This window comes from Eleutherodactylus coqui, chromosome 9, assembly GCF_035609145.1.
Source record: "Eleutherodactylus coqui strain aEleCoq1 chromosome 9, aEleCoq1.hap1, whole genome shotgun sequence".
NCBI classification, from domain to species: domain Eukaryota; kingdom Metazoa; phylum Chordata; class Amphibia; order Anura; family Eleutherodactylidae; genus Eleutherodactylus; species Eleutherodactylus coqui.
Window position 1 is genome coordinate 53,005,453 of NC_089845.1, and position 24,705 is coordinate 53,030,157.

At 49.7% G+C, this 24,705-nt stretch overlaps 1 protein-coding gene across 6 annotated transcripts in view; it reads left to right on the forward strand.

Annotated features, from left to right (window-relative positions):
* Positions 1–8,845: 8,845 nt before the first annotated feature.
* Positions 8,846–24,705, forward strand: part of LOC136579093 (nuclear pore complex protein Nup153-like) — a 41,770-nt gene continuing 25,910 nt past the window's right edge. For 5 of the 6 annotated variants that reach the window (XR_010786705.1, XR_010786706.1, XM_066579399.1 and 2 more), the window contains exons 1-5: positions 8,846–9,182; positions 20,648–20,758; positions 22,035–22,087; positions 22,619–22,709; positions 23,357–23,455. Coding sequence is in view for 4 of the 6 variants with exons in the window: in XM_066579399.1 (XP_066435496.1) it covers positions 9,075–9,182; positions 20,648–20,758; positions 22,035–22,087; positions 22,619–22,709; positions 23,357–23,455 (462 nt within the window). In the remaining 2 variants the exon portion in view is untranslated. Of the gene's footprint in view, positions 9,310–20,647; positions 20,759–22,034; positions 22,088–22,618; positions 22,710–23,356; positions 23,456–24,705 lie in introns of all 6 variants that reach the window. The other variant, XM_066579400.1, reaches the window with a different exon arrangement.

Here is a 24,705-nt window from a genome sequence, read left to right on the forward strand (position 1 = left end):
CAGTGAGCTGGTTGGGTGCCTGGGGGGAGGGGGGCTGTCAGTAAGCTAGTTGGGTGCCTTGGGGGTGGAGGGGGGTTGCCTGGGGGGGGGCTGTTAGTGTGCTGGTTGGGTGCCTGGGCGAGGAGGGGGGCTGTAAGTGTGTTGGTCGGGGTGCTTGCGGGGAAGGGGCTGTCAGTGAGCTGGTCGGGTACCTGGGGGCAGAGGAGGGGTGCCTGGGGAAGAGGGGGGGCTGTCAGTGTGATGGTCGGGGTGCCTGCGGGGGGGGGGGGGGCTGTGAGTGTGCTGGTCGGGGTGCCTGCGGGGAGGGGCTGTCAGTGTGCTGGTCAGGGTGCCTGCCGGGGGGAAGCTGTCAGTGTGCTGGTTGGGGTGACTGTGGGAGGGAGGGGGGCTCTCAGTGTGCTGGTCGGGTGCCTGGGGGAGGGGGGGCTGTCAGTGTGCTGGTCGAGTGCCTGGGGGGGGGGGGGCTGTCACATAGACTTGTCCCTGTGGGATTGTGCTGTCACATAGATTTGTCCCTGTGGGGTGTGCTGTCACATAGATTTGGCGCTGTGGGGCGCTGTCATGTAGACTTGTCGCTGTGGAGTGTGCTGTCACATACACTTGTCGCCGCGGGGGGTGTGCTGTCACATAGACTTGTCATCGTTGGGTGCTGTCACATAGACCTGTCACTATTGAGTTCTGTCACACAAACTTGTCGCTGTGGGGTGTGCTGTCACATAGACTTGTTGCTGTGGGGTGTGCTGTCACGTAGACTTGTCACTATGGAGTGTGCTGTCACATAGACTTGTCGCCGTGGGGTGCTGTCACACAGACTTGTCGCTGTGGGGTGTGCTGTCACATAGACTTGTCGCTGTGGGGTGTGCTGTCACATAGACTTGTTGCTGTGGGGTGTGCTGTCACGTAGACTTGTCACTATGGAGTGTGCTGTCACATAGACTTGTCGCCGCGGGGAGCTGTCACACAGACTTGTCGCTGTGGGGTGTGTTGTCACATAGACTTGTCACTGTGCAGTGCTGTCACATAGATTTGTAGCTGGAGGGGGGTCTGCAACATAGACTTGTCGCCAGGGGAAGAATGGAGGGGTGTTGTCCCAGTAATTTGTCACGTGGGGTGGGAAGGGGGCTGTGACAGTAATTTATCACGCTGGGGGGTCTGTCACAGTAATTTATCATACACGGTGTAATCCTGCCTGTGCAGGGAGGGAGGAGGTAAGCTGTGTCTATTGTGAATGTTGGGTCCTGTGTTATCTATATATAGGTGTCACTGTACTTGTGGGGGGAGGGGCGGGGTGTGCTGTCAGTGTACTTGTGTGTGGGCACAGTGATGGGGGCATGTGTGTGGGGGTACTGTGGGGGGTGGGGCACTGAGGGGGGGACACTGTGTGGGGGGGACCGTTGGGGGGCACTAAGGGGGGTACTGTGGGGGTCATTGTGGGGGGTCGTGTACTGTGTGTGGACACTGTGGAGGGGGACACTGTGGAGGAGGACACTGTGGTAGGGGCACTGTGGAGGGACACTGTGGTGGGCGCACTGTGGGAGGGGGCACTGTGGGTGGACACTGAGGGGGGGTACTGTGGGGGGTGCACTGTGGGGGGTGCACTGTGGGAGGGTGCACTGTGGAAGGGGTACTGTGGAGGGCACTGTGGAGGGGGGCATTGTGGAGGGGGACACCGTGGTGGGGGCACTGTTGAAGCACTGAGGGGGGGCACTGTGGGGGGAGGTACTGTGGAGGGCACTGTGGGGAGCACTGTGGGGGGGGTGGCACTTTGGGGGGGGTCATTGTGGGGAGGTGCACTGTGGAGGGGAGCACTGTGGGAGGGGCACTGTGGGGGGGTACTGTGGAGGGCACTGTGGGGTGGTGCACTGTGGTGGGGGCTCTGTGGAGGGGATACTGCGGGGGGGGCACTGTGGGGGTCATTGTGGGGGGTGTACTGTGTGTAGGCACTGTGGAGGGCACTGTGGGGGGGTCAATGTGGGGAGGTGCACTGGGGGGGCACTGAGGGGGGATACTGTGGAGGGCACTGTGGGGGGGTGCACCGTGGAGGGGGCACTTTGAAGGGGCATGTGTGTGGGGGGGTGCACCGTGGAGGGGGCACTTTGAAGGGGCATGTGTGTGGGGGGGCCCTGTGTGGGGGGCACTTTGGGGGGGCACTGTGTGTGTGAGGGCATGTTTGGTGCTATTTTCACTTTCAATTACTTTCAATGGCAGAGGATCACGATCCTCTGCCATTAAAAGTAATGCTAGAGATCACGATCTCTTGCTACTGGTCTGACAGCTGAAGCAGGAGATTCCTTCATCTCCCCAGCATGTCCCCTCATCACTGGACACAGGGACAGCACTGTCACAGTGTCCAGTGATGAGGGTACATGCCAGGGAGATGAAGGAATCTCCTGCTACAGCTGTTAGAGCAGTAGCAGAAGATGCACTGCTCTCCCGGCTCTCCCATTGCTTTGAATGGAGCCGGGCGGCTGCCGGCTCCATTCAAAGCAATGAAGGGACTCGCGGAGGGAGAGAGCTATATTGTTACAGTAATTTATCATACACTGTGTAATCCTGCCTGTGCAGGGAGGGGAGGAGGTAAGCTGTGTCTATTGTGAATGTTGAGTCCTGTGTTATCTATATATAGGTGTCACTGTACTTGTGGGGGGAGGGGCGGGGTGTGCTGTCAGTGTACTTGTGTGTGGGCACAGTGGTGGGGGCATGTGTGTGGGGGTACTGTGGGGGTGGGGCACTGAAGGGGGGACACTGGGGGGGCACTGTGGTGGGGGGACCGTTGGGGGCACTAAGGGGGGTACTGTGGAGGTCATTGTGGGGGGTCGTGTACTGTGTGTGGACACTGTGGAGGGGGACTCCGTGGAGGGGGACACTGTGGAGGGGGACACTGTGGGAGGGACACTGTGGTGGGCGCACTGTGGAGGGGCACTGTGGGCAGGCACCGAGGGGGGGTACTGTGGGGGTACTGTGGAGAGCACTGTGGGGGGTCATTGTTGGGGGGTGCACTGTGGGGGGCGGCATTGTGGGGGTTACTGTGGAGGGCACTGTTGGCGGGCACTGTGGTGTTGGGGGCACTTTGGGTTGGCACTGTGGAGTGGGGCATTGTGGAGGGGGACACTGTGGTGGGGGCACTGTTGAGGCACTAAAGGGGGGGCACTGTGGGGGGAAGGTACTGTGGAGGGGACTGTGGGAGCACTGTGGGGGGTGGCACTGTGGGGGGGTCATTGTGGGGAGGTGCACTGTGTGTGGGCACTGTGGAGGGGAGCACTGTGGGAGGGGCACTGTGGGGGGTACTGTGGAGGGCACTGTGGGGGTCATTGTGGGGGATGTACTTTGTGTAGGCACTGTGAGGGGGTCATTGTGGGGAGGTGCACTATGTGTGGGCACTGGGGGGGGCACTGTGGAGGGTTGCACTGTGGAGGCGGGACTGTGGAGGGGGCACTTTGAAGGGGCATGTGTGTGGGGGGGCCCTGTATGGGGGGGTCATTGTGAGGGGGGCACTGTGGAGGGGGCATGTGTGTGGGGGCACTGTGTGTGTGAGGGCATGTTTGGTGCTACTTTCACTTTCAATTACTTTCAATGGCAGAGGATCACGATCCTCTGCCATTAAAAGTAATGCTAGAGATCACGATCTTCTGCTACTGCTCTGACAGCTGTAGCAGGAGATTCCTTCATCTCCCCAGCATGTCCCCTCATCACTGGACACTGGGACAGCACGGGGAAGAAAAGGAACAAAAAGTTTAGCAGAACATCGTTTATTATGTGTTATGCTGTAGTGCATGATGCTTTTATTCTACAGGGCATTAATGGGGAGAAATTTTTATTTGAATGTATTTCACTCATCTTTCAAAAGACTGCAGGATGTTCTTCTTGTGGTATGTTTACACTAGCCAGGAGGAGAACAAAGGAATGTGATGGCAGCTGTTTACACAGCTGGGTGTGTGTTTAAGCACATGCTGGGATCTGCAAACAACTCTCAATTGGCCTTTTACATGCAAATGAAGATGATAATGTGTTAATGGCCATTAACACTTTATGCAAATAGATTGCTAAATCTTTCAATCATTTGAAAGATTTTCTTTGCATGCAAAGGGGCTTTAAGACAACAAGGATGGTAGTAATTTCACTAGCAGGAGGTAGATCAACAATAACATCCATGGAGATTGAGCCCTATGGCCTACATGGAACTGGAAGTGGCTAAAGAAATCCTAAAGGAGAAAATGATGGTGTCTTATTTGTGCATATGTTAAAGAAGAGGATACATATTTGTTTTATATCTTCTTTAATAATTATTGCAGACTTTTACGGAAACAATTACACCAATGTTACTTTTTTAAGTTATTCTTCTTATGTGAAAATTGGGAAAGGGGATTTCTTGACATTTTAAGATTTTGTATAATATATATTTTTTTTAATTAAACTTTTACTTTAGTCCTCATAGAGGACTTGAATGTGCAATGATCTGATTATTGGTACAACATACTGCAATACCTCAGTATTGTAGTATATTTTAATTTTACTAGCTGCCTACTAAGCCCTTCCGTATGCTGAAATACATGATGGCTCTGGGAGCCTTCACAAGACTCTGGACTGTCACGCAATCGTGTCACGAATGGGCTGAGGGACACATCCTCTGGCCAGCTCCTTAGACACCTGGGTCCTCGTATAAGCAGTTACACTGCCACAACTGGAGCTGCTCTGTCCATGGCTGTTGTTGACATCTTCAAGCTGTCAGCAACAGCTGATAGCGTCCAGATATGAAGCGAGCTCGGCTCCCAAGCCTGCTTCATGCAACCACTTGTGACCAATGACTGATATATCCATCATAGATCACAAAGGGGTTAAGATTGCATTTGTAACAAGGCTGGTAATTATACAAGGATGGTTATAATGTAAGGTAGCATGTATTGGGAAATGGAAACAGTAGGTAGATAGAGTGTCAGGCTACTCGAGAAGTTTTATTATGAAGTGTAAAACAGTATTAGTAGGAGTGATGGATGGATAGTATGAAGGTCCAACAAAAATGAGCCTTGGGATTAAAGGGCTTGTGCTACAATGCACAATCCGTCCCTGAATGTGGTGCCCGGGGTATTACCCTTGGCATTCCCCCTTGGAAATCTGTTAATTTTGTCTGGGTAGCTGTGGCAATTTAAGCATTGCTGCTGCACGGGAGATGGATTATTACAGAACAATACAAGGTCTGCCAGAAAGGGAGCAATGGTTGTATTGGGGGACCTGAGCAGAAGACCGCTCTATAGTGTTCATAAGCCTATAAGAGGCCATATGAACGGAGGATGTATATGAAAGCGCAGTAACAACGCGGCAAAGAAAGTCAATGGCGTCACCACTTCCCCTACTGATGACATACAACGCAGCGTTCTACCGCGTTTTTGACAGTGTTGAAAACGCTCCCCGTTGACTTTAATTGCGGACGCATGCGTTTAAAAACACTTAAACACTGAAAATAGGACAGTGCTAAAAAATCGTGGCGTTAGAAACACCGCGCTTAAACGCTAGTCTGAGAAGCCCATTGAAATCAATGGAGCTGTTTTACAGTGTTTCAATCGCTGTGGTAAACGGTGTAAAGCGTTGCGTGTGAGAGTGGCCTAAGGGCTCCTTCAGAGGGGCGTATGCACGTATTCACACACCTAAGCCCAAAGCATTTGTGCCATGAATGAGGCACTTTTGCGTGCGCATTGGCGCATTTTACTGTACTTTTCGCACTTGCAGGGCATGTTCACATTGGTGCGAGAAACATCTACTGTGATTTAAAAGGCTATTAAGTCTATTGCAGTCCAGAAGTGTTCTGTTCGCCACGATTTTGCGCTGTACATTGCACATCCCATTGCGTACGCATCCATCTTGGACTTCTATGGGGTGCTTATGTGCAGAAATGCTCACAAAATAGAGATGTTCTTTTTTTTTTCACACACCAGAAATGCGCGCACAAAATACGGGAAATTAGAACGAACCCATTGATTTTAATGCCTTCTATTCTCTGCATACCGCATGTACAAATATGTCCGTGTGAAGCCGCCCTTAGGCTGCCTTCACACGGGCACTAAAATCGTGCGAAATTTGTGCTTTTTGAGATGCACAAATATGAACCCCATTCTTTCGAGTGGGTTCATACACATGAGCGATGTGTTCCTGCATGGCACCGCGATGTGATGCTATGCAGACAACAAATCGTGGCATGCTCTATCTAGCTGCGTGCTCTCGTATCGCAGCCCCATTAAAAGCGATGGGAGAAACTCTGCGATCCTCTGCCGTGGCTGACGGCGGCTCTGGAGGATCCCTGCAGCCATGAAAACGCCTTGCATCCACGGGAAATTCACATAGTGGGGAACACTATATGGGGGCCGGATTAAGGACCCCATATCACGCTCTCCCGTGTGAACTTAGCTTTAGAGCGGATTTGTATTGCAGAATCTGGAGTAAATACCACGCACAGGACGCTATGCAAAAGCGTTTTTCCTGCCCACGAGCGGAAATCAATTGCGATTTTTCGCTCGCAGTGGGAAAATTGCAGCATAGAGCATTTTGAGCTGGATTCTATGGAGACTGCTTCCATGGACGTCAATGTAAGCCGTCCGCCCTGCGGCCCTTCCGCAATTATTATTGTGGAAAGGTCGCTGGATCCTCGTCATCACCTAGCGACGGCACAGCGCAATCTGTATTGCGCATGTGCGCTGGCCGGCACATCCGCAGTACAGAATATGAAGACTGCGGACAGGAACGCGGGGTCACTGGCCTTCACAGGGTTGGATTCCGCTGGGGGATCCCACATGCGGAATCCGATCTGGCCGTGTGCAGCCGGCCTTAGGCTACCTTCACACGGGCAAGCGCAATAAACCCTCGTCAACATGTGTTTTACCCACGGAGGTGAGGTGATTTTCAGGCAAAACGCCCCACTTCTGTGAAATTTCGATCCTCCCACTTGCGTTTCACGCATGATAGCGGATCTGAAGTGTTTCCCGTTGATTTCACAGGGAAGCCTCGCATCGCACAGCATGAAAGAGTCACGGGATGGATTTAAGGCCACATTGAAATCAATGGGCGATGCCTTCCAAAGAGTGCGACAAACATGGCTCATGTGTACGACTTCTTTTAGAAGAATGGAGTTCATATTCGTGTGTTTTATGCATTTCGCAACGCACAAATCTCATACAAGATCTTCGCCCCTGTGAAACTAGCCCAAGGCTGTGGTCACACAGCGGATACGCTGCGGTATTCCCACAGGGCAGTTGATAAATTGTCCCGAAGCCTGAAGGCATAAAGTTGCTATTTTTTGCGGATTTTGTGGCGTTTTTCTCAGCTAAGGGCTAAAACACACAGGCGTGATTTACTCAAATGTTACGGCTGTGACATGACAAAACAAAACCATCAATTTCAATGGTTTATTTTGACAAGCGAGATTGTCGTGCAATATTACTATTTTCTTTTTAAACTCTCGCTTAATAACGTGGTTTTATTTATATATAGACTAGCTGATATACCCGCTTCGCCCGAGTTAATTTGGTACTGGTGTTTATCTGGTGTTCACACGGAAAATCTTATGAAGTCGTGGTTACTTTAGAGATACTGAGGAAAAACATATGTTCACCATTTGGCATAGTTCTCTGCGTTACCCAGGAAATACCACGGGGAGGTAACCATGCGATGTTTCCTTTATATAAAATGACATCAGGAAGGGAGAGAATTAGATTACGTACATAAAATTTGAACGCTAATTCTTTTGGACTTAGAATTGAATAATCCAGTTGGGACCCATTAGCTTTTCCTATTTTGGACATAATCTATGCTTGTGCGAAATTTCATGTTTTTACGAAATCGGGAAGTGAGAGAATTAGTGGCAAGTCAGTCAGTCAGTGAGGGTTTTCGTCTTTATATATATATACTAGCTGATATACCCGGCTTCGCCCGAGTTAATTTGGTACTGGTGTTTATCTGGTGTTTGGAAAATCTTATGAAGTCGTGGTTACTTTAGAGATACCGGGACAAAAAATATGTTCACCATTTTGCATGGCTCCTTGCGTTACCCAGGAAACACCACGTGGAGGTAACCATGGACGTTTACTTTATATAAAATGACATCAGGAAGTGAGAGAATTAGAATACGTATATAAAATTTGGACGCTAATTCTTTTGCGCTTAGAATTGAATAATGGAGTTGGGACCCATTAGCTTTTCCTATTTATGACATAATCAATGCTCGTGCCAAATTTCCTGTTTCTATGACACCGGAAAGTGAGAAAATTACATTCCGCACGTAAAATTTGGACGCTAATTATTTTGCGCTTAGAATTGAATAATCGGGTTGGGACCCATTAGCTTTTCCTATTTTGGACATAATCTATGCTTGTGCCAAATTTCATGTTTTTACGACACTGGGAAATGAGAGAATTAGTGGCGAGTCAGTCAGTCAGTGAGGGCTTTCGTCTTAGCTATATATGAAAATAAAATGTAAATTAATTGCTGTGGACAACATGTTTTTCTTTTATTTCTTTATAAATCTTCCCCAAACCAATTTCCAAAAGAACAAAAACTAAAATTCTGTCATGAGGTGAGATCGTCTAAATATACCTGACAGAGCCAGTCCAACCCCCATATAGTTATAGCATATATGAGTATATAGGTCACAACAAGGTGTCATGAATAACAGTTACGTAGCCTCCGTTCCTGCCTCCTTCATCTACCAATCAGACGTCGCGAATGACTTCCTTCCTTACGACGTCATGACGCTTTGCTACGTCCAGTAGGCGTCTCGCGTGATCGCGCGAAACTACATTTCCCGAGAAGCACTGCGCGCGGTCTACTACTCAATTGCGTCATAACGTCTTCGAATCGTTGACTGCGCGGGAAAGCGCGGTGAGACTGAGTGTGAGCAGCGAAGGCTTGAGTACTCGGCGCACTTCTTGTACCGGGGACTGAGCGAAGTGTTCTCTTGACCTCATCGGTCGGTTGTTTTTGTATTTTTTCTGAGACTGACTACTCTAGTAAGACCGGCCAATCCCGTTCATCCGACCAGTGGAGTAGCCGCACGGGGTCCTCGGGTGACCCGCGGAGGAGTCAGCCGGATGGCGGCGCGTGGCGGAGGAGATTCGGTCTCCGAAGGGAGGCTCTGGACCCGGAGATTCTATATGGGCTCTGCGATAGCCCCGTACAGCCGGAGCCGCCAGCAGCAGGTCTTGTGTGCTGAATCATGAGGGTTTATGTGCGGCGGGGGCGGGGCGCCCCTGTCAGCGGCACGGGCTGGTGTCAGAGATGACATGTAATACGGCTGTGCTCCTCAGTCACTGTGGGGGCGCTCAGGTAACCGGGGTCAGCATGTTTGTGAGGAGGGGGGGGGAGGTACCAAATTCAGGGTTTCCAGCCCCAGTTTTGGTATAATTCTCCCCTATTCATACATATTAGGCGCGTTTTGGCACGGAATAGGAATTTACACCTTTTTCTGCCGTAAATTTTACATAAACCTGGATACGCCCCTCCCCCTGCGGAGCGCTGGTGAACTAGCTTTTGGATTCCGCAGTCGCCGCTGTCCCAATGGGCGATCCACGGTAAAACGCGGGCTGACTGTCAGCTGGGGACCCCGGAGAGGTTAGTACGCCCTTCAGCTGTCAGCGCCTCCTTCACCTGGTAGCCTGTACTGAGTGCAGCGCCGCTGGTCAGGTGATGCAGAAGTGCCATCACCTGACTAGCACCGCTACTCACTAGAGCCCGCCAGGTGCCGGGTGAAGGAGGCGCTGATGCACCCTTAAAGAGACAGTCACCCTGTTTTTCCGCCCTCACTGAGGGCACCATAAGGTAGTGCTGGTGACGCTGATTACAGTGATAGGTCTGCTGTATAGATCTGTGCAGGAGTTTGGGAGAAACGTTTATTAGCAGCAGCCAGACACCGAAGTAGTCCTACATATTCATGAGCTGCAGGTTAGCCACGCCCACCCCGCTGACCAGCCAATGATTGGCAGCTCTCACTATGCACTATAATAAGTGGAGAGCCATCAATAACTAGCGGGCAGGGTGGGTGTGACTAGCCTACAGCTCATCCAGGACTACTTCCTGTAGTCCTCTATGCATGTACTGCTATTGATAAAATGCAAGTTTCTCTAAAGCTACTGCACGGATCCTCACAGCAGACATATCACCGTAAGGCTGGGTTCACACTAGGCGTATTCCCATCGGAAATCTCACGGTTTGGCCGCAGCAAAAACCGCGAGATTTCCGCCGGGAGAGCCGCGGCGGCTTTAAAGCGGCCCGGCTGCTCGCTTTTCTGTTGCGGCCGGCGCTCCCATAGAGGAGAGCGTGGCCGTGATGAAAATAAACAAAAAAGGTAAATAGACATGCTGCATCTCCTGAAACTGCGGCTGCCGCAGCCGCGGTTTCAGCCGGACTTAATGCAGCGGATTGGCCGTCCCGTGTGGACGAGGTTTCTGAGAAATCTCGTCCACATGGCTGGCTAATCCCGAGATTTGCGGCCGCAGGCGGATTTGCCGCGCGGCAAATCCGCCCTGTGTGAACCCAGCCTAATCGGTGTGACCGGCACTACCTCAGAGAGGGGTGTAAGAGACGGTGACAGGCTCTATTGAAAAGCTATATATCAGTGGTGATTTTCGGATATGTAATGGGACATTAAGGGTTCACACAACCTCCGCTCATCTAACAGCCGGCGTGCATCCTCAGCCTTGTAATATACTTGCGTTATAAACTGTCATTTACCACCTGAAAATCAGGCTTGACTTGTCTGCCACTAGAGGTCTCCCTTCCAGCTCCTCTTGTAGTCCACTGCCTGTAGTTAGGCATGTGGATTCTCTAGTAACAGGGGCACGGGGACGCTGCTAGTTACTGCATGCAGCCCGTTATCTATATAAAACTAGTCATTTTGTAAATGGCATTCATTTGTTGGTTTTAGCCAGATCTGCATGCATAGTGCTGATGGTGTGAGCCATTAAAATGTAATTAAAGGGGCATTCAAGTTTAATTAACCTTTTAAGGACTGTCCCACTTTTTGCATTTGCGTTTTTTTATTTTCCCCAACTTAATAAAAAAAAAATCCCTTTTTAGATCAATGTAGCGGTCTGAGGGTTTGTTTATTGCAAGCGTTGTACTATGTGATATACCATTATGTAAAATGCATTGAAAAATGTAGAAAAAAAATTGTAACTTAGTGTGAAATAAAAAAAAATGAAATTCCGTCATCTTTGGGGAAGGAGGGTCTTGGTTTTATGATATACGCTGCGGCAAAAATGATACTCTATTAGTTAACGCAATTATAATGATACCAAATCTATATAGTAGGGTTTTTTGTTCTACTTTAAAAAAAAAAAAAAGGAATGTTTTTCCTTGTCATAGTTGTGCTTTTTTGGGGGGGGGGGGGTATCATTTTGGCGTCCGTGCGACTTTTTGATCTCTCTGTATTACATTTTTTCTTGGAGACGGGGCGACCAAAAGCGCAATTCTGGCGTTGTGTATTTTTTTTCGATAACATGGATCGCAACTTTACAGACACAACGATGCCAAATGTTTGTTTTTTTTTATTGTAAATAGGAAAAGGGTTTTAAGAACTTCTATTTTTTCTAATAACTCTTTAAACTGCCATTTTTTTAAGTCCTCATAGGGAACTTTGAACTTGCGATCTTTTGATCACTCCTGCATTATAATGTAATACCCTAGAAAGCCCCAGGCTGCCATGGCAACCTGCAATTCACCCAGCATTGCTGATGGCGGCTGTTATATGCGGGTGTCGGCACCCACATTGTAGGGAACGGGATTATCTCCTGATCCCCCCTCCGTACAAACCCCAAGCGCACAGGATGTAAATGTATGTCCAGTGTCTTTAGGAGTTAGAAGGGTTTAATGATCAAAACCCATTGATGACCTATTTTTAGGTTGGGCCATCAATAGTTAATGGCCAGGGACACACTGCTTGGGATCCCTGCCAATCAGCTGATTGCCCTGCTCCCTGTGGGGCTGGAAGTGTTGCTAGGGACGGAAGCGGAAGTGCAGTAGCGGGCTTCACTCCCGTTGACATCCATAGCAGCTATAGCGCTTCCTCATCGGACCCCAGTGCCTGAGGTGGAAGTGTAATAGTTGCATCAACTCCCATGGACTTTAATGGGAGTGAAGACTGCTATGGTACTTTGGTCCTGTCCCCAATGACTGTCAAGCCCTCAGCCAATCCTCATCCAGAAGAGATGCTTAAGAGCAGTACTGGGGAGAAGATGCTGCGGTGTCGGAGACCGCTTCTAGTTGTGATGTCTGTGTTTTGGGTTTTCCGCAGCCAGGGCTTAGTTGAGGGCTTTGACAGTAGAATTTCCTAATGTCAAAGTTGTATCATGCAAAAAAACGCGTTTTCATGTGATGCAATATAGAGAAAGGCTCCGTAGGAAACGGCTACAAAACCTCACAAGTGGCGGGCGTATCGCGAAGCCTGTGAGGTTCATATCACAATGTCGCAGGTTACAAAACATCTCAGATGTGAAGGAACCCATAGGAAAGCATGGGCCCCACATACATGCGATGTGCAGCATTGTCGCAACGCAAGACAATTGTGCGTCTTTGTTGCCCTTGTGAAGGAGGCCTAATGCTCATGTAATGGCGCTAAGTGCCAGGCTGACTTGTATGTTCAGTGGCAGCCGCTGGTGCTCATGTGACAGCAGCCTAACAAGACAGACTGATATCCTTCACGCTTCTGACTTGCCGTTAGAACGATGCTTAAGGCCGCTCTAACCGTGATTAGCGCAGCGTTCTAAATGCTATTGTAAAGCGGGCCTTAAATCAACGACCATTGTCATTTTTGAGTGATTCTCGTTTTGTCTTAATACAGGGACAACATGCCGCTGATCGCTGAATTCTAGCTGGAGTGATCAGTTATTAGCAGAGCAGGCTGTAATCAGCCGACTGCACTGACAAGACTTTCTGCCGGTTTCCTGCTGTGAATTCACAGCAGGGCATGGGCTGTAAGTGCAGAGAACCCTATAGCTGCCTGCATATACAAATCGTCTGTATTGTTCCATTAGTGGCCACATCTGTCTCACTGTGCCTGCATATCTCTATAGTAGCCAATTAGCTATTATAAAGTATGCAAAGATGATTGCTCAAAACTGTCACTCAAACAAATGTGATATCAGGGCGTAAAACTCAGACTGATATCGCACTCGGGTACAATGTCACTGTGGATGCGAGGCATTTGTGTTAAAAATAGAGATGAGCGAGCACCAAAATGCTCGAGTCGAACTTTCCGCGATGCTCGAGGGTTCGTTTCGAGTAACAAACCCCATTGAAGTCAATGGGCGACCCGAGCATTTTTGTATATCGCCGATGCTCGCTAAGGTTTTCATTTGTGAAAATCTGGCAAATTCAAGAAAGTGATGGGAACGACACAGCAACGGATAGGGCAGGCGAGGGGCTACATGTTGGGCTGCATCTCAAGTTCCCAGGTCCCACTTTTAAGCCACAATAGCGGCAAGAGTGGGCCCCCCCCTCCTCCCAACAACTTTTACATATGAAAAGCCCTCATTAGCAATGGATACCTTAGCTAAGCATCACACTACCTCCAACAAAGCACAATCACTGCCTGCATGACACTCCGCTGCCACTTCTCCTGGGTAACATGCTGCCCAACCCCCCGCACGACCCAGTGTCCACAGCGCACACCAAAGTATCCCTGCGCAGCCTTCAGCTGCCCTCATGCCACACACTGGCCTCATAGCCACACCACCCTCATGTCTATTTATAAGTGCGTCTGCCATGAGGAAGAACTGGAGGCACACACTGCAGAGGGTTGGCAGGGCCAGGCAGCGACCCTCTTTAAAAGGGGCGGGGCGATAGCCCACAATGCTGTACAGAAGCAATGAAAACTCCAATCCTATGCCACCTCCATCAGGAGCTGCACACGTGGGCATAGCAATGGGGAATCCATGTGCCACACAGTATTCATTCTGTCAAGGTGTCGCATAGCTCAATGGACACTGCAAGGGGAAAGCCGTCAGCGCTCTGCCCCCTACCCAAGTCAGTCAGTGTCTTTGTGCCAGACAGGTCAAACACCGCAATGGGAACTAAGTGTGCACCAACCGCATAGGTGGGTCCTAGGAAACCCAAGACATGAACAAAAAATTGATCTGAGCGGCCAAACATGGCAGACTTGCACCGCGCCCACGGCATAGGCCTCGGCCCACAGATTCAGCAATCCTAGGCTGGAAGCGGACTTTCACTGCACCCAGGACATAGGCCTCTGCACAAACCCTCAGCAATCGCGTGCCTACAGCGGACTCCAATGCTAGCGTAGCTGTAAACGTCTCATTAGCGTTGTATTGCTCCTGTAGTTTGTCCCAATGCAGTGCCCCGGATAGTAGAGCTAATGTCAGATGAAATACAGGTGGGCTTTGGCCCACACTGCATGCCCCAGTCAGACTGGGGTTCTTTATAAGTAGACACAGACAGGTACAACTCCGTGTGCACCCACAGCATGGGTGGGTCCCAGGAACCCACCGGCGTTACATAAATAAATCCCATTGCATTGCCCAGCACAGCTGAGGTAACGTCAGATTAAATACAGGTGGGCTTCGGCCCACACTGCATGCCCCAGTCTGACCGGGGTTTTTAATACATACACAGGCAGGTACAAATCCCTAATGTGAAGTCCGTGTTGACCCAAGCATGGGTGGCTCCCTGGAACCCACCGGCGGTACATAAACAAATCCCATTGCAGTGCCCTGGACAGCAGAGCTAACGTCAGATACAATACAGGTGGGCTTCGGCCCACAGTGCATGCCCCAGTCAGACTGGTAATATGTACCTTAACAGTAACCGCGTTGGTGGGAATGTGGTGGCGACTGCGGACCTAGTAGCGCGGTTTTATTTAGTTGGTTTTCGGAATGTGGCCAGGATTAAGTGGGCCGTGGCGGGGGGATGGTGGGGGGGCTCTTGTTGTGTCGGTAAAGGTGAAATTCTTGGACTGCCACCAGACGGACCAATGCAAAGGTATTTGCCAAGAATGTTTTCATTGTTGGAGGAGGAGGGGGATGTTTTTGAGGCACTACGTGTCCTCTCCACGTGTCCGTGGTTATATGCACCTTAACAGTAACCGCGTTGGTGGGAAATGGCCTCGCCACCATCATGTCTTTGGGAAGCCTCCGTTTCCACACCCCAGTGACATAGCATTAGTAGCGGTATAGGCAGAGCCCAGAATTAGTAACATTTCAGCTGTAGCATTAGGGACAGGCCCCAGTAACATATCACTAGCAGCAGTATAGGGGGAGCACAGTCTTAGTTCCATTTCAGTAGTAGTAGAAGTCCAGACAGGCCCCAGTAACAATTCCGAAGCAGCAGTATAGGGGGAGCGCAGTCTTAGTTCTATTTCAGTAATAGTAGCAGTCAAGACAGGCCACAGTAACATATCACTAGCAGCAGTATAGGGGGAGCACAGTATTAGTTCCATTTCAGTAGTAGTAGCAGTTAAGACAGGCCACAGTAACATTCCCGTTGCAGCAGTTTAGGGAGATAACAGTCTCTTTCACATTTCAGTAGTTGCAGTATAGACAAGGCCCCAGTTACATTTATGTAGCAAAAGTGTAGGCCAACCCCACACACCTTGCCGTAGCATGAGTGCAGGCGAAGCCCTTAAAAATTACTAGGATTACACTGTAGGCGAGGGCCCCCAAAAATTGGTGTACCAACAGTACTAATGTACCTCAGAAAAATTGCCCATGCCCAACCAAGAGGGCAGGTGAAACCCATTAATCGCTTTGGTTACTGTGGCTTAATTTCTAACTAGGCCTGGAGGCAGCCCAGTTAAAATAAAAATTGGTTCGGGTGCAAGTTTCAAGGCTTTAATGAGAATTGAAACGTATAAACATTGTTTACAAAAGTAATATGACTGAGCCTTGTGGGCCTAAGAAAAATTGCTCGTTCGGCGTGATTACGTGAGGTTTCAGGAGGAGGATGAATCTAATACACAGATTGATGAAGCTAAAAGGTCCCCGTTTTTGATGGTGATAGAGAACGATGCTTCCATCCGCGGGTGCAGCCTACGTATTGTTTAGGTACCGCTGCTGTCCGCTGGTGGAGAAGAGAAGTCTGGGGAAATCCAGGCTTTGTTCATCTTGATGTGTAAGCCTGTCGGCACTGTCGGTTGACAGGCGGGTACGCTTATCCGTGATGATTCCCCCAGCCGCACTAAACGCCCTCTGTGACAAGACGCTAGCCGCAGGGCAAGCAAGCACCTCCAGGGCATACAACGCGAGTTCAGGCCACGTGTCCAGCTTCGACACCCAGTAGTTGTAGGGAGCAGAGGCGTCACGGAGGATGGTCGTGCGATCGGCTACATACTCCCTCACCATCTCTTTACAGTGCTTCCGCCGACTCAGCCTTGACTGGGGAGCGGTGACACAGTCTTGCTGGGGAGCCATAAAGCTGGCAAAGGCCTTGGAGAGTGTTCCCCTGCCTGCAGTGTACATGCTGCCTGATCTCCGCGCCTCCCCTGCTGCGTGGCCCTCAGAACTGCGACTTCTGTCACTAGCGCTGTCGGATGGGAATGTTACCATCAGTTTGTCCACCAGGGTCCTGTGGTATAGCATCACTCTCGAACCCCTTTCCTCTTCGGGTATGAGAGTGGAAAGGTTCTCCTTATACCGTGGGTCGAGCAGTGTGTACACCCAGTAATCTGCAGTGGCCAGAATGCGTGTAACGTGAGGGTCACTAGAAAGGCATCCTAACATGAAGTCCGCCATGTGTGCCAGTGTACCTGTACGCAACACATGGCTGTCCTCACTAGGAAGATCACTTTCAGGATCCTTCTCCTCCTCAGGCCATACACGCTGAAAGGATGACGGGCAAGTATCATGGGTACCCTCAGCAGTGGGCCAAGCTGTCTCTTCCCCCTCCTCCTCATGCTCCTCCACCTCCTGTACGCGCTGAGATATAGACAGGAGGGTGCTCTGACTATCCAGCGACATACTGTCTTCCCCCGCCTCCGTTTCCGAGCGCAAAACGTCTGCCTTTATGCTTTGCAGGGAACTTCTGAAGAGGCATAGCAGAGGAATGGTGACGCTAATGATTGCAGCATCGCTGCTCACCATCTGGGTAGACTCCTCAAAGTTTCCGAGGACCTGGCAGATGTCTGCCAACCAGGCCCACTCCGCTGTAAAGAATTGAGGAGGCTGACTCCCACTACGCCGCCCATGTTGGAGTTGGTATTCCACTATAGCTCTACGCTGCTCATAGAGCCTGGCCAACATGTGGAACATAGAGTTCCACCGTGTGGGCACGTCGCACTGGCAGATTAAACCGATGTTGCAGGGTGGCAGCATCCGTGTTGGACTTGCGAAAATGTGCGCTGACCCGGCGCACCTTTCCGAGCAGGTCTGACAAGCATGGGTAGCTTTTCAGAAACTGCTGAGCCACCAAATTAAAGATGTGGGCCAGGCATGGCACGTGCGTGAGGCTGCAGAGCCGCCACCAGGTTTACGGCCATTGTCACACACGACCATGCCCGGCTGGAGGCTCAGCGGCGCAAGCCAGCGGTCGGTCTGCTCTGTCAGACCCTGCAGCAGTTCGTGGGCCATGTGCCTCTTCTCTCCTAAGCTGAGTAGTTTCAGCACGGCCTGCTGACGCTTGCCCACCGCTATGCTGCCACACCGCGGACTGCTGGCGACGTACTGCTGCTGATACATCTTGATTGCGAGACAGAGGTTGCGTAGGAGGAGAAGGAGGAGGGTGGTTTAGTGGAGGAAGCATACACCTCCGCAGATACCACCACCGAGCTGGGGGCCCGCAATTCTGGGGGTGGGTAGGACGTGAGCGGTCCCAGGCTCTGACTCGGTCCCAGCCTCCACTAAATTCACCCAATGTGCCTTCACAGAGATATAGTGGCCCTGCCCACCTGTGCTTGTCCACGTGTCCGTTGTTAAGTGGACTTTGGCAGTAACCGCGTTGGTGAGGGCGCGTACAATGTTGCGGGAGACGTGGTCGTGCAGGGCTGGGATGGCACATCGGGAAAAGTAGTGGCGACTGGGAACTGAGTACCGCTGGGCCGCCGCCGCTGTCATGTTTTTGAAAGCCTCCGTTTCCACAAGCCTATACGGCAGCATCTCCAGGCTGATCAATTTGGCTATGTGCACGTTTAACGCTTGAGCGTGCGGGTGCGTGGCAGCGTACTTGCGCTTGCGCTCAAACACTTGCGCTAGCGACGGCTGGACGCTGCGCTGAGAGACATTGCTGGATGGGGCCGAGGACAGCGGAGGTGAGGGTGTGGGTGCAGGCCGGGAGACGGTCGTGCCTGTGTCCTGAGAGGGGGGTTGGATCTCAGTGGCAGGTTGGGGCACAGGGAGAGAGGCAGCAGTGCAAACCGGAGGCGGTGAACGGCCTTCATCCCACCTTGTGGGGTGCTTGGCCATCATATGCCTGCGCATGCTGGTGGTGGTGAGGCTGGTGGTGGTGGCTCCCCGGCTGATCTTGGCGCGACACAGGTTGCACACCACAGTTCGTCGGTCGTCTGCAGTCTCAGTGAAAAACTGCCACACCTTTGAGCACCTCGGCTTCTGCAGGGGGCGCTTTGGGAAACAGTTGGTGGATTATTCGGTCTGGCCCTGCCTCTACCCCTGGCCACCGCACTACCTCTTCCAACCTGCCCTGCTGCTGCACTTGCCTCCCCCTCTGAAGACCTGTCCTCAGGAGGCTTAGCAAACCAGGTGGGGTTAGTCACCTCATTGTCCTGCTGCTCTTCCTCCGAATCCTCTGTGCGCTCCTCCCTCGGACTTACTGCTCTTACTACTACCTCACTGATAGATAACTGTGTCACAGTTGTCGGAAGTCCCCAGCCTCATCCCCCGGACCCCGGGAACTTTCCAAAGGTTGGGCATCGGTCATGACAAACTCCTACGGAGGGAGAAGAACCATTGCTGCCCAATCTGGGCAGGGGCCCGAGAACAGTTTCTGGGAGTCTGCCTGCTCCTCAGAATGTGTCATTGTAATGGAGTGAGGAGGCTGGGAGGAAGGAGGAGCAGCAGCCAGAGGATTCAGAGTTGCAGCTGTGGACGGCGTAGAAGACTGGGTGGTCGATAGATTGCTGGATGCACTTTCTGCCATCCACGACAGGACCTGCTCACACTGCTCAGTTTTTAATAAAGGTCTACCGCGTGGACCCATTAATTGTGAGATGAATCTGGGGACCCCAGAAACTTGCCTCTCTCCTAATCCCACAGCAGTCGGCTGCGATACACCTGGACCAGGAGCTCGGCCTGTGCCCACACCCTGACTTGGGTCTCCACGTCCACGCCCTCTAGGCCTACCACTGCCCCTCAGCATGGTGTATTACGAGTAGAGCAGAAACAGAATGCTGTAATTAAATGTGCCGCTTATTGGCCTGCGGTTGGAGGCTGACTTCGCTTAAGGAACGCACAGTAGAGCCAGGAAACAATTATGCGCAAGCCTGCAGTGAGACCTAGGTGCGTATGACTGAGCTACTGGAATTCACAGCGCAGAACCAGTCAAGTGGCCAAAGGCCAGTGGTAGGCCTTCAGTATTTTGCTTCAATTTTTTAAAATGGTGAGGTGAAAAACCAGACAGATACTGTATGCAGCGTATATTATGTATACTGTTTCCCTGTGGCGGGATGACGGCGATCATGTAACGGGCACAGCAGAGCCAGGAAACAATTATGTGCAAGCCTGCTGTAATGCTTAGCTGGGTATTAATTAGCGACTACTACCCCCAGCAGACACGCAGTAAACTGAACACGGTCACAGGCAGCCCAAATATAGTAGTTTTCCCCAATTTTTTGGAAAAAGCCCACTGCCTATATAGCCTGAATATGTCTTTCCCTGCCTCACCAGTACTGGCCCTATACTCTGTAGAATGACTGCAGACTGCGGACGTAATGCTCTGCACGGCCGATATACAAAAAAAAAATTGTGCAACACTGCTAAAAGCAGCCTCAACACTACTGCACACGGTCAGATGTGGCCCTAAGAAGGACCGTTGGGGTTCTTGAAGACGAATATAACACCTAACACTCTCCCTATAGCAGCATCAGCAGCACTTTCCCTGATCTCTGTCAGCATGCATCTGTGGCGAGCCGCGGGAGGGGCCGATTTAAATACTCGGGTGTCATCTGATCTCCCCAGCCACTCACTGCAGGGGGGTGGGATAGGGCTGGAATGTCACAGGAGGAAGTTGTAATGCCTTCCCTGTGCTTCTATTGGCCAGAAAAGCGCGCAAATTTCTCAGGGAAGGAAATGTAATGGAGTCGAGCACCGCGTGGTACTCGTCTCGAGTAACGAGCATCTCGAACACCCTAATACTCGAACGAGCATCAAGCTCGGACGAGTACGCTCGCTCATCTCTAGTTAAAAACAAAGGCCATGCAATGTTTTTTCTAGCCCCATTGAAAACAATGGGCTAGGCGTTCCGAAGTAACCCCCAAATATAGGACATGCCGCAATTTTTTTTTTTTCCTGCGATGCGGAAAAAAAATTGCTCATGTTTATGACCCCATGTATATGACAAGTCTGGTGCGATTTTCTCGGCCGTGTGAAAGCGGCCTTACAAACAGCAGATTTTCACTTCTATTGACTTCCTTTGTCTTGGAATCTGTCTTGCCCGGAATGTCATCGGTGCATCACTTTATAATCTTTATTTCCTTTGATCACTGTAGGCACCTGTAAGACAATCAATACCTAGGCCAGCGACTGCCAAGTCCTACGGGGTGGTGAGCACCGCTGCCCGGAGAATTCTGCAGTCTTGGGAGATGTCAAGCCCTTTGGCGGTAAGTTGCCAACTGCTATTACCGCTCACTGCATTTACTTCTTTATATGGTTGATTTTGAAACTCCAGTGTAGTCGCTGACCCAATATAAATGAAAGCAAATGTCTGTTGAGGTAAAACAAGGTAAATATTTGATTACCAGCAGAAACTGTTGTAAGCGGTATTCGGCAATACAAAGTGAGTGTTAGATACTTGGTAAAATATGTAACTTTGCATCATAATGTTCTAACTTGTTTTACACCGCTTCAGAGATGTGGCTTTACCTGTGGGTCCCCCCTGCTTAGTTCTCTGTTGGTATCCAATGGTTCTGACCTCTATGTTGCGCTGTTTTACTGCTCAGGCACGTTCACTGCCTTCAGATTCTGTAATCAGCTGTTAATGTGCAGTTGTCAGTAACTGGCAGTGGGGCATTGTGGGAGATGTAGTTTTTGCACTCCCCAACAGCCATATAAATAACTTTGTGCAAATCTTAAGCTAGCCGTAAAGCAGCGGTGGAACAAGTCAGCAAAAGTACTGAAAGTTCAGTTTTTCTGATTTATATGGATGTTTGGAATGACGGCAATAAAGAAATACGTTTAAAGAGTATTTGAAATATTTGCTTTTTAAGGAAATGTTAACTCAAAATATTAAAGCATGTTGTTTCTTAAGTCTAAATCTCATGTTTATATAATGGAAGATTCAGACTAAGAAACCTGGTAGGTGTATGTATATTCTATACACACATATATATTACATGCAAGCCTGTTGGTTGTTAGGCTTTATGTCCATGGTTGTTTTTTAACCACACATTTTTATAAAAATGTCTTTTTAAAAAATCCCCAAATTTTCCCCCAATTCCACGGCACAAACTTTTATTTATCTTTTGCCGCAATATATTAAATGGAACATTTTAAAATGAATAAAATGCATTCCACAGAAAACTGATTTAAATATGCTGACTTTATCCCATGACTGGTTCTTGAAGACGGTTTCTCCTTAGAAGGGGGGGACTAAACTGACTGATCCTGTAAGTTAATAGGATCCATATGAACAGAAGCCATGAATGTAGTATGAAGAAAGCCTTACCTGTACAGACTGGGTGGGCTAGAAAACTAATTTCCACATGTCTGATGCAGTTCCCACAGTTGTGAGGTGGAATTGAGCTGCGTCACGTCATATGAGTAGTGCGACCGTTGTCAGATGTTCTGCAACTGAATTCAGTGTTCCCCTTGCTAGAAGCAACAGGACTTTTGCTTTACAAAGTTTTTTGTAATGTATTGCGTAATATTTAATTACAGGAACCCCCCAAATATCATGCCCCTGATGCACCGACACGACAACTCGCAGACAGGTTAGTATGGCAGTACATTTTCATGACTTCATTTTATATTTAAAGGTTTTGTCTTTGTCAGGCCGGTTTCACATCTGCGTTGGAACCTCCATCACAGATCTGGTGCAAAATACCGGGGGAAAAAACACAGCATGCCTTGTTTTTCTTCTGCTAAGAGCCTGGCAGTGGTCGGAGAGTGAACAGCGCTATTTGGTTCTGTCCTAAGACGGAGACGCTTGGCCATGAACGGAGCAGCAAAGAGGGATCCCCGACGCAGATGTGAAACCACCCTAACATCTTTGTTCTGAGTTGGTTTGCACATGCGCCTGGGATGTTAATGCTGAAGTGCAGAATTAGTTAGAATTGGCAAAAAAACAAAAATGCATTTGGGTAAACCTAAAACCCCGAGGTACATTGGAGTGTAGTCAGCACAGAATTTCACTGAATATATCTACAATTACATCAGCTACATTACTACAAGGGGTTAAAGTTTGTCATTGGCTTTTTTTATATTGCTGCCTTGTAGGTAACGTTTGCTTTTGTGTTCCACAGCCTCTCCTACCCCAAGTTCAGTACTCCCGCATCTATTGGCAAAATAATGAGGGAGAGAGGATCCCATTCTACAACAAAGTTACCAGATGAGGTATGTTGTGTGTGCCCCTCCATTCCCTCCTTGTTTTATACCTTATCATTGGATCTCACCGACACATTGATGGTCATTGCTGCCTTCCCTTTTAGGATGTGGAAGCTTCTGGTTTTCCAGAGGCAATTTCTTCCAGTCTCCAGACTAAGACCACACCGCCTCAATCTGTTAGTAAATCTGTTTTTAGCACACTAAGTTTTTCGCTTTTGGTTTTGAAATGAAAAATGTAGTTATCCCCAACTAAAGGATAGGGGACTCCCAGTGATTACAAGAACAGGGGTCCCAGGTATCTCTGAATGAGGACCACTGCTGTATACATTGCTGTTCTCGGACGTCCCATTGAAGAGTACTTGAACTCCGTATCTCCTGCAGCCCCACCGAATTGAATGGAACATCAGCATGCACGCTTGATCGCTGCTCCGGTTATTAGGGGGCCTCCAGTTTGACAGCACATGCTATTTAGGAGTTCATATATGGCACATCATCTGACTGTATACAACTGTCTGTCCTTTGTGTAGTTTTGTGTTGCATGGGACTTCTATCTGGATTTTTTTCCTCCTATTTTGTAAAGTGAATTTTAGTAAAGATGGTGACGGTCAGTGCGACTTGTTGAAAAGCACAAACTGACATGTTGTTCTTCCTGGCAGGCGCAGGTCACCAACTCCACCAGTAGCAATCGCGAGTTCACATTTTCAGCTCCCATTGTAAAATCAACTGAATCCAATGCACAACCTCCTGGGTCATCTGTAAGTAATAAGAACCAATATCGCGCGTTGTAGAATATCTGCCGTAGCGTTTCTCATTGACAGACGCTTTGTTTTGGGTCTAAACTGTATATGTGGCCTAATATTATAACCCTTTGCTGAACTAGGGATTTCAAATTAGATGGTTATAGTTGAGAAAAGTCTCCTTCTCATTTTGTGTTAGTAGAGGACCCTTTAGAATTCCAAAAAGGTCAAATTTTTGCTACAGACACAAATGCCCAGAACAGCCCTGGTTATGAGAAGTGTGTGTGTTTTCTTTTGAACTTCTTTTACAACCCCCTGCTCTACATGGCCAAACTTAAAGGAGGCTATACTCTCCTCTCTTGGCTTCCCACATGTCCATCCCAGCACCTGTGTTCTGCCCTCTGGGTCTGTGTTTACAAGCTGCTGCAGCCAATCATGGGTCTCTGTTTGGTCAGTATTGGCTGCAGCAGCTTGTGACATCCTGTAAACAGACCCAGTGGCCAGAACATGGGGGCTGTGCTAGCCATGTGGGAAGCCGAGAGAGAGGAGTATAGCTGCTCTTATGTTTGCTCATGGGGAGCGGGAATCTTACAAAGAGGGAAAGAGAAAAAAAACTTGGACAACCCCTTGAAATGTTCTGCAAGGGAGATTGCACATTGTTTGCAATAAAGTGTCCAAAATAATTAAAGCAAACCCCAGGCATGCTCTTCCATTAAAGGGGTTGTTTTCAATAGCCCCCCCCCCCCCCCCCCCCCCCCCCGTCGGCGCGAGACAAACCCGATGCAGGGATAAAAAAAAAAAAACGGGTAGTACTTACCGAATCCCCGCGCTCCGGTGACTTCTTACTTACCTTGCGAAGATGGCCGCCGGGATCTTCACCCACGATGGACCGCAGGTCTTCTGTGCATTCCATTGCCGATTCCAGCCTCCTGATTGGCTGGAATCGGCACACGTGACGGGGCGGAGCTACGAGGAGCAGCTCTCCAGCACGAGCGCCCCATTTAACACAGAGAAGACCGGACTGCGCAAGCTCGTCTAATCGGGAGATTAGACGCTGAAGATTAGACGGCACCATGGAGACGAGGACGCTAGTAACGGAACAGGTAAGTGAATAACTTCTGTATGGCTCATATTTAATGCACAATGTACATTACAAAGTGCATTAATATGGCCATACAGAAGTGTATAACCCCACTTGATTTCGCGGGACAACCCCTTTAACAGTACACTGCTCTGCGCTTATCACTTACACGGGCAAATTTGAATTG